Source organism: Chanodichthys erythropterus, chromosome 4 (assembly GCF_024489055.1).
Source record: "Chanodichthys erythropterus isolate Z2021 chromosome 4, ASM2448905v1, whole genome shotgun sequence".
Classification (NCBI taxonomy): Eukaryota; Metazoa; Chordata; class Actinopteri; order Cypriniformes; family Xenocyprididae; genus Chanodichthys; species Chanodichthys erythropterus.
In genome coordinates, this window is record NC_090224.1 from 426,825 (window position 1) to 437,519 (window position 10,695).

Genomic DNA, 10,695 nt, shown 5'->3' on the forward strand with positions numbered 1-10,695 from the left:
AACAGTTTTTTAAATTAAGTCACCAGTAAATTATATGGCTCCTACAGTAAATGTTGTATTGTCTTATATATGTTTTATTTTATCAGTTGTGGAATCCAACCATTTAACCATCTGAGGTAACGTAGTTAGCCTACTTTGAGTATTTACACTTTTATTAATAGTAAATTAATAATTAATAAATGTAAGATCATCATGTTTGCAGTGAACAATATATTTTAGACCTAGTGGAGTAATAATAGTATCTAGGTCTGAATTGAAATATATATATTGTACGTTTTAATGGATCACACTACAAACATAAAGATCTTATAATACATGATGCATTGATTTGTCCGTTATCGCATAATTCCTTTTGGGCACTTTTGCTTTAATGGACATTAGACAACACTGCAAAAACAAGCTGTTATATTCATATATTTATTGTCCAACATTCCCAATTTTTCTGATGCATGTCCTTAATTTAATTTCGTATGTTGGTATTAATTCAGTGTTTATAATGCTAATACTTGAACTTTAAAGAATTTTAACCCAAACTGACTGGGTTTCTAGAGAGCAAAGGTTTTGTGAAAAAAAAAAAAGTAGAAGACTTAAACACAAAGTCTGTAAAATAAACTGTTAAAAGGATTTGATTATCATTAGTGATAGTATTTTATCCCGTGTTGTCATCATTCATGTTGGATTTCAGCTTTAATGTACGTTTTGTTTTAACAAGCAGCTGATATTGCCATAGAAACTAGTGGACTGCCGACTCGCTTTCACCACAAAATGGTGGAAACGCAGGTCGGCTGCTGGGCGCCGGTGTTGCAATGGAACATTCTATTGAGTGTCACTTCTTGTTAGTGTATATTCTTTGATGCAAGTCAACCTACTCAGAGTTGACTGTCTCAGGGTAAATCAACTCATGAGTTCAAGTTTTAACTCTGAGTTGGTTGAACCTATATATTGAAACGGGCCTCAGACGTCACCAGCGTGCTTCAAAGTAAATTATTTTACGAAGCAATTGGTTCAATTGATTTTCAGTTTCAAAAAGCTTTTTCTCCCATCACTACACACATATCAAACAGAGCACAATCGAATTGGAGCACACTAGTTCTGACTAAAATTTACATTTTTGTAAAGCACTTCTTGTTAGATAGTAAAAGTTTAAAATTCTTAACAGCTGTACTGTACTGACTATTGTAATGGAATGTAAATATAATGTGATCAAATGAATTCAGAATGTGTGTACCTCCCATCTCCTACCAGTTTGCATTTAGTTTTTATTTTTTTCTTCCTTATTTTGAATTTAGTGATTTTTATTCAATATAGTATTGATTTGCACATCTAGCCTACATAAATTCGTTCGCTATATTTGTTTTCATTAATTACAAATTGCACATCATTTTAAGGACAATTGAAATGTATTTTTTTATTAATATTAATTAATATTTTGGTCCCACTTTATATTAAGTGGCCTTAACTACTATGTACTTACATAAAAAAATAAGTACAATGTACTTATTGGGTTCATATTGAATTGCAAAACACTTTTGCTGCTATTGAGGTGGGATACGGGTAAGGTTAGGGAAAGCTTTGGTGGTATGGGTAGGTTTAAGAGTAGGGGTAAGGTGTAAGGGATGGGTCAACAGTGTAATTATAAATGCAATTACAGAAATTAATTACAGATGTAATTACATGCAGGTGTTTTTAAAAAATAAGTACAATGTAAAAACATATGGACACAATAAGTGCATTGTATCAAATTATTAATTTAAATGTAAGTACATAGTAGTTAAGGCCACTTAATATAAAGTGGGACCATATTTTTTACATCTCATTTAAAGAAGAGATAGTAGATTCGGATTAATCAGTTATCAAAATAATCATTAGTTGCAGCCCTACAACAGTGCCATGATGGTACATTATTGTTTACATTTTTCCCCCACTTACACTTAGGCCGTGTGTCCACCAAAGCGTTTTTAGCCAGCTGAAAACTCTTTTTTTTTTTTTTTTTTTTTTTTTTTTTTTTCAGCTCAGAAGCTTTGTTGCTATGATACGGAATATCCGCGTCACTGTTACTTATAACTGATTTTGCAGGTAATTTGTTTCAGGCTAAAAATGTCGACACAATGTGGAATTACTTGCTATGTATGTTCGGAGACCAGCAACATTAATTTCTCATCCATTTTGTTTCGTTTTCTGTTTGTTGATGTCGCTGTACAGCAAAAATGTTGTGACAGTTGGTAGTGTTGTATTTGTCCGCTCCTCCTCCACTCTGATTGGACGGCTGGCTAAAAAGTGTCCGTGATGAGCGCAGCATTTTACTCAAAGTTGAACATTCTTCAACTCGAGGCGAAAAAAAACACAGCTCTCAGCGTTTGAGCGTGAAAAAGACGCTCAGAGCCTCGTTACGCTCCTGGCGTTTAAAAAACGCGGCGTTCCCATTAAAAACAATTGAAAAAATATGCTAGCAGCTGGAAAAAATGCTTTGGTGGACACACAGCCTTACTTGATTATGTGAGCAAAAAAGATGCTTCGGGGAAGAGAAAGGTGTGCCAATGAAAGATCATACACACATACACAAAGATCAAACATTCATTACAGCTGTTTAGTGACTCTCATATCCACATTGAATTTACTGTTCAGTTTAGAAAGTTTGTAACTTGTGCAATAATCAACTTTTTTTTCTTCTTCTTCTTCTTCTTCTTCTTCTTCTTCTTCTTCTTCTTCTTCTTCTTCTTCTTCTTCTTCTTCTTCTTCTTCTTCTTCTTCTTCTTCTTCTTCTTCTTCTTCTTCTTCTTCTAAGAATCCTCTTCCAAGCTTTGATCTCCCGATGAATTTACTGGATTGGTTTCCCCAGCAAAGGATGAAAACCAAGCGGGAAGAGATCAAGGAGCTCATTCTAAAGATTCAGACTCATCAGCAGCTTAGTCTGGAGAGTGAGGAACAGACGGACGCCTGCCACAGCCCGTGTGAGGATACGTTAGAGTCAGCTGATCTAATTCCTCCAATCAGCTCCTGAGCTCGCCCACGCTGCTACGCTTCTATCATCACATGACTTATAAACACTAAAAGCCAATCAGGGCCTTGTGTGATTGTTCGCTGCTGGACAACTCTGCCGTTATTTCTTTTATTTCTTATAGTTTTGATGATACAAAATATGAAAAAAAAGTGTTTTTTTTTTGTATTAAATAAATTGTGTACAAAAGCTAGGCCTTTTCTTTTACTTTGCTGTTGTTTTGTTTTAAAATGCCTTTTGAGTTTTGCTTCTCATTTGTTGATTCGTCACATTTCAATTTTGCGCCATCTGTGAAATAAAAGTTCACATGTTCATCTTTGATGATTTACTCAAATGTGCCTAGAGGACTAAATACAAAACTGTTCAGTATTCCATTTGGACATAATGCCTCTGAAGGAAATTAATGCATTTTTTGTAAAAATCAGTATCCAAGCAAACTTTGTGATTACAACGAAATAGAATTCATTTTTCAATGTTCTGCTATTTGCCATTCAAGAGTGCACATTTGTCTTGGTACTAATACAAGAATATGAAGTCAAAAATGAGGCCTGTTTCTTTATGAATATCTTGTTTACATATTTCTATTGATTCACAATTCGTTCAGTTGAGTGATTTGAGGTGTTCTCAAGGCACTTTCACATGATTCGTAAACTTTCTGCGAAGTATCGAACTTTAGCAGGTCAGACGTGTAAAGCTCAAAGTTCAGTCACATTCAACGCTGACCCTGTTTAGACTTTTAGAAGCACAGCCAGTGATTAAGTAGTTACACGGTATGAAAATTGAAAGATGGAAGAGACACTGATCCTGTATGTATCTAGATACAATACATTGAGCTAAAGCAGGGGTGGGTGCAGAGTTTTGCTCCAACCCTAATCAAACACACCTGAACCAGCTAATCAAGCTCTTCAGAATTACAGACGGGTGAGTTTTATCAGGGTTGCAGCTAAACTCTACAGGGACGGTGGCCCTCCAGGACCGAGTTTGCCCACCCCTGAGTTAAAGGAACATCCCATTATTATTTTAAGGTGCTCTAAGTGATCCTGGATGGAGTAACTTCCTGTTGATGTACGAAGTGTTGTCAAACTAAACAGAGGCTAGCTAGACCCTCCCTCCTCCCCCTCCCCTCCGTGCTTCCTGAAACACTCATGAACGCGCTTTTAAAATCATTCTTGTCGGTTATTGGCTGGAGCATGTTTATTATGATTCGTGGTCCAGGCTGCACCAGTTTGTTTTTATTGCCGTTTTCGGAGCTTGTGACGACTACAGAGACCGCGTTTTTTTACAGTGTGTTCAGGGGACAGGCAGCTAGCGGATAGTGAGATGTTTGCTGTATGTGACAAAAAATGTTTTGGCCTAAAAACGCGTGACATCGCTTGAGCACCTTTAAATTAAGCAAAATGGTAAAATTGTGTGTGAAGATGTCTGCATATGTTTACATTTTGCTGGTTTTCATACATTTCATTTTGCTGGTTATACAATATAGAACATTAGTTCTGAAAATGTGCATTAAAATGTGCATAAACTTTTTATCCGATAAGAAGACGTGCGCATAAACTATGATAGAATCACATTTACCAAAGTACAACAACAAACTCGCGTGACTTTGCCACAACTGTGGATGTGGTTGGGTAACTCTGCTAACCAGCAGACCAATTGCATTGCACAGCAACTCAAATGTTGGTTTGATCATTCTGAAATGCCTGAGCCAAAGTCTGTCATCAGAATGATTTGGTTTAATTCCCTTCCTAGAAGTGTCTCACACAATTGTGTTCCCAAATATACCTAGTATCCCAAATAATATTGTGTTTCATTTGTGCACTCTGAGGTGCAAGTCATTTATGGTGTAGGAAAAAAAAGAGCCAATTACTTCCCCGATTGCAGCAACATCCGTTTTTATTGCAGATGTTTTGTGTCAATTTCCCAGGCAGTGATTTAGCTCTCTTGAACACTTGGGATGGAAACACTGCTTTATTGACAAAGGTTTTATGTGATAGTCCAATTCATAACTTTTAATGGGAACATAGCTAATGTTACATAAAAGCAGATGCATAGACAGCTTTTTGTTTGGGTCAAGGAGGTCAATGTTGTATGCTCATTGCAGGACCAGTGGGTGTAGATTGATGTCCAGTTCCCCCTCTCTGAGTGTACTGGGTGGAGTTTGAAGGTCCAGCCACACCCTAAACCTAAACTTAATTAAGTTAAGCTCCACCCATTAGGTCAAGCTCAACCCATTACATCCAGAGAGGGGAAGCTGGACATCATTTGGCTCTGCAGTGAGCACCACGGGTCTGATTTTAGTGGCTCATAGGCGGTCACCAATAACTTGAGCCTAAATGTCATCCAATTAATTACTCTAGAGCTGCAAGAAAATTAAGTCGTCAAATTTATTTGTATAGCACTTTTCATAATATACATTGTTATAAAGCAGCTTTACAGAAAATTGTCTTCATGTTCATGCCTTGTATTCAGAAAATATCTTCATACCATATAGTGGAATTTAGCAGATTACAACTGGGCGATAATATAGTTACATTTAGCAGTGATGCAATAAAGCAGCTTAAATATAGTACAAGTTTAGAACAGCACCAAACTCAGTGATCAGTTTATAAAATAGTTTAATTATGATTTTCCATCATATTCAATGTTTAAATCAAGACAATAACACCATGATCATTGCTTCGGTTTTGTCAGTTTGTCACTGAATGCTTTGTAAACCAGTGAACTGATTTACTGAGCTGTATTTGTGTTTGACTTTAGATAAACCCATATAGTGTAAATAAGGTTTATATCAGGTGCTAATGTTGGTTAACCACCATTAAAAGGGTGGGGTTGCTATAAACCAGTAAAGCTCATTTGATTGGAGTAAATAACAAGCCCCGTCCCTGCTGTCAATCCCTGTTACCAGCCACAGCTGCAACATGTAACGGATAGGAACGGATCGCCGTGTGATTGTATTAAAATCCATAATGTGTTTTTTTCCACGCTCAGCAGTCATGTTTTATCTCTTCATTAAAGTCAGTAAGTTTAAGATTTTAACAATAGCAATGTAATTAGCGTCTCAGCTATCAGTGAAGTAGAATGTGTCAGTGTGGAAGCTGACCGTTGCTGCACCAAGTCATAGTTTTAGATTGTGCTACAAGCTAGCTGGTATAACCAGCTGGGTCTTTAAAGATTTACCCAGTAGTACACGTTTGTGTCTAATATGCAATGACATTTCACCCACCTCAATCTGAAGAGCAGATACAGGAGTCATTTTGAAAGCAACAAAGTGTCAAACATTGAGGTTGCATGGCAAAACATCCTGCAACTTGGCTAGCTCTAGGAAACTGCAAAAAGGGAGTAAAACAAACAATTACCTGCTTCAAATAAAGGCAAATATACTTGACTAATCCTTACAATTCACCAAAGAACTAGTGGTCCATAGACATTGACAGGTGGCCAGGAATTAGGTTTCCTGACATTTATATGTACCAACAATGGGGAAACACAAAGCTTGAACATTAGCTATGTCTTTCTGGAAAGTTGCTTTGAAAATGGTTCTAAAAGCGTGAATTACTTTCTCTTGTCTCATATTGGTACTTTAGCTTCTGAAACTGCACCAACCAATTGTAAAAAAGCATGTTTCTCCATAGACAGCTATTCAAAAGTATCCATGTTTTCTTTCCCCCTAGAAACATTGAAATGAAAAGCATTTCATTATAATATTGTACATCTCATTTTATAAAGACCCTGTCCTGGAACAGACCACAGTGTGCAGACAGCAGCTTCCGTACTTTAAGGGACCCTGTGCTAGCAGAACAGATGCTATTAAAATGAATGAGGATGATAATGTCTTTTAAAGCTCCTTGCACTGAACAGATCGATTGCTGTACTGTCAAAGTAGGTAGCCTACAACATTTGATGAAGAACTTACTTCACTACTGTTAAAAAAGTATGTTCTATAAAATATGCATGTGTGCAATACAAACATAGCCTACTACATTCACTATCATGATGGGATTTTCATGTGACATTGTGTAACATGGCTGCTTCAGAATCGAGGTAGTAGGACCCAGATACAGCAAACAATATTTATTTAACATACATCCAGATACAGGCAAGGTAGGCGAAACAGAACTGAAACAAAGATCATGGAAAACACTGGGGTTTAAATACACAAGATAACAAGGTCTGGAACAAGGAATAGGTGAAAGTGATAAGTAGCTATGGAGATTAATGAGGGTAACTATGGAAACAAACCAGGGACTAAGGAAACAAGGCAAACAGAAAGTAAAACACAGGAACCGTGAGAAAAGGAACTAAATATCAAATAAGAGTCTTAAGATACAAACAAGAATCCAGGGCTGCGTTTAACTCCACTTTTAGATACATTCCCTAAGCAATTAATGTACTAAAAACATATTTTAATGGGTTCATGTGAGTACAGTGGTTCAATATTAATACTATAAAGTGACGGGGATATTTTTGGTGCACCAAAAAAAACAAAATAACGACTTATTTAGTGATGGCCGATTTCAAAACACTGCAGGAAGATTCGAAGCATAATGAATCAACTTATCGAATCATGATTCGGATCGCGTATCAAACCGACAAACTGCTGAAATCACGTGACTTTGGCGCTCCGAACTGCGGATTCGACACACTGATTCATTATGCTCCGAAGCTTCCTGAAGGTGTGTTTTGAAATCGGCCATCACTAAATAATTCATTATTTTGTTTTTTTGTTGGCGCACCAAAATTATTCTCGTCTCTTTATAATATTAATATTGAACCACTGTACTCACATGAACTGATTTAAATGTTTTTAGTACCTTTATGGATCTTGAGAGAGGAAATGTCATTGCTCCCTATAGGCCTCACGGAGCCATCGGATTTCACCAAAAATATCTTAATTTGCCTTCTGAAAATTAACAAAGGTCTTACGGGTGTGGAACGGCATGAGCGTGAGTAATAAATGACACAAGTTTTATTTGTGGGTGAACTAACCCTTTAATTCACCCACACAACTCTGGTTTATGATGTTGGAGTTATTTTTACATTTAACTACTTGTAGCTACCTTAAAGGGATAGTTGACCCAAAAATGAAAATTCTATCATCATTTACTCACCCTCATGTTGTTCCAAACCTGTATAAATGTCTTTGTTCTGTTGAACACAAAGGAAGATATATATCAGATATTTAGCTTTGATTTTATTGCAGTTTTAGAGCTTAAGATGTTTTGTAAAATATATATTTAATATATTTAAAATTTTCATTAACTTAAACTTCTCTAACTTTTTTTAAAACTTTACTTTTACAACTTTCTTTACTTCTACAATAATCTCTGAAGTGTTCCCTTTAAAAAAATACCAAACTTAATTCTGTGCTCTGAAGTATTCAAGATTTTTAACAATTTAAGATGGAAAAGTTCAAGTCTTGCTCAAAAAGTGGGACAGACATTTAACAGGTAAAACAAATTTTGTTTTCACAAAATTTGATATGTTTGTTAAACTCAGCAACACTGGCACTACAGTTGAAGAACTCTGACATACAAACAAAGAAGTGTTTTGTATTTTGGGTCTGTACAGTTGATTTTGAATGGAATGTATAAAATGTCTATATGCACATTTCACAACACCTCAGCGTGTAGAAACTTTGCCTGCATGTTCATGAGAAATGATAGCTCACTTTTACCATATGTGGCTGACAACATATTTTCTGTATTGAAATAAGTGAGGAAAAGCTCCTTTTTTAGTTTCATAATGTAGTAAAAAAAAAATAAAACTAAAATAACAAAATATAACCAAGAAATGTTATTATTTTGGGTCTGTACAGTTACCTTAATAGATAATTAAAACATGCAGGTCAAATTGACCTGTGAACATCACAAATATAATAGCAATTTTGTGAGTAGCCTATATGTCAAAACACACCAGTGTTGAAATTTTGCATGCATGTTCATGACCCTAAATGAGAAAACATCACAAAATTTCAAGAAAAACAAAACAAAAAAAAACAGGTTAACCGATATTTCCGACAACTCAAAAATCAAAATGGTTCAAATTCACCCGCAACAGTACATAAGGGTTAATATGAAAATTGAACATCTAATGTTACAATGTATGTTTTAAATCTAAACTTCTCCCTTTATGACCCAGTTCATGACATTTTATTTCTGTATTTATTTGAAAATTAAAAGAGAGGTTTCATTCTTGTTCAACTTCTGTATTGTTCAACTGTTCAAGGTTGATATGGGATATTGATATGGGATAGAAAGTTATTAGTAATAAGCAATGAATGCAATACTTTTTAGAGAGATTAATTAGTAAAGTAATCTAATTGCACTGTTGAAGATGTAATTAGCTAGTAGCTGGTAATTAATTACTTGTTTAGAGTAACTTACCCAACACTGTGCGTGTCACTTTGATAGTGCATTATCTGTATGGGGTGAATAAATAAATTAAATTAAATTCTAAATGTGTCTTCGGTGGATCCAAATGGTCAATATTCATATTCATGCATTTTATTCATATATATGTTAATCATTTATGGCTTATGATTTATCAATATTACTTTTGATTTCATATATTCATGTACTCCTAATCCATATTAATCCTCATCATATTTTCAAGTATTTACGTTTTATTGTACCCTTATGGTTATTCTTATTTTATATTTAAGAGTATGTATGCTTGCTATATTCAATTGTTCTTTAAAGTGTTCCAATGTGACAGGTCATGTTGACACGTTTGTGCAAAATATGTCTTGTTTATTATTTCTGCTGACATTGCAAAGTTCCCTTAAGGGGGTCAAAACAACCCCTATATCTATTTTTGACACTTGACCAGTCTATGACATAATGGGTAAATCCATTTGACCTTTTCTCATTAGAACAAAACATCAGTTTGAGTGGGATGTAAATTTCCCTATATGCTCATGGTATAAAATGGACGTTTAGCTTTTTTCCTTTGCTTTGCTTCCCTTTGCCTTTCTGCCTCTTCTCTTCTATCTCTCATTTCATTCTGCAAATGTCTTGATTTTGTTCCTTCTTTCTGTATATTCTGATCTTCATCTATTAGATAATGGTCCGTATTCTAAATTGTATTATTAACTATTAATTACTTAATGAATTTGTTTGTCTCTATAATTTCTAATTAATACATTTGTTATTACTTATTCAAATTTATTCTCTGACATAATCATTGCTGGAATGCCTGGATCTCATTTTCCCAAGTTTTTGCATCAGTCTAAAAAAAAAAAGCTTGGAAAACAAATCTTTAGGGGAAGATTAATTTGGCTGTTTTAGTTTTTCTATTTTCATTTAAAGGCAACATAATTTTAACTACATCCAAATAATTAGCAACAAAGCACATGAGCGTAAATCACATGATATTCGCCTTTTAATCACTATTTACACTTAGTATAGCATGTGTCTGCATGTATTTACAATTGGAAAACACTAGAATGCGCTGTTTTCCAGTCATCTAACAAAGAAGGCATTAAAGATCAACAGTCCTACCATATACAGTAGGTACAGTTATGTATCACTTTCAGCTAATCAGAAACTCCAGTATGTTTCATAAAGCAACAGCATTTTATAACGTAGGTGAATTTTTATGATTCATAATATGGGATGAAGCCCGCCCCGCCCCTCAACGCGACCCATACGGAGGCAGGCGCTTCCATGGACGCGCGTGACGTCACGTCACAATGGAGC

The 10,695-nt window shown here is 35.2% G+C and overlaps 1 protein-coding gene across 6 annotated transcripts in view; it reads left to right on the forward strand.

The window, feature by feature from the left end:
* senp6a (SUMO specific peptidase 6a) overlaps positions 1–3,526 on the forward strand; it is a 44,904-nt gene extending 41,378 nt beyond the window's left edge. For all 6 annotated transcript variants that reach the window (XM_067383546.1, XM_067383547.1, XM_067383549.1 and 3 more), the window contains one exon: positions 2,786–3,526. In XM_067383546.1, the coding sequence (XP_067239647.1) occupies positions 2,786–3,001 (216 nt within the window). In that variant the 3' untranslated portion in view covers positions 3,002–3,526. The remainder of the gene's footprint in view (positions 1–2,785) is intronic.
* Positions 3,527–10,695: the final 7,169 nt, after the last annotated feature.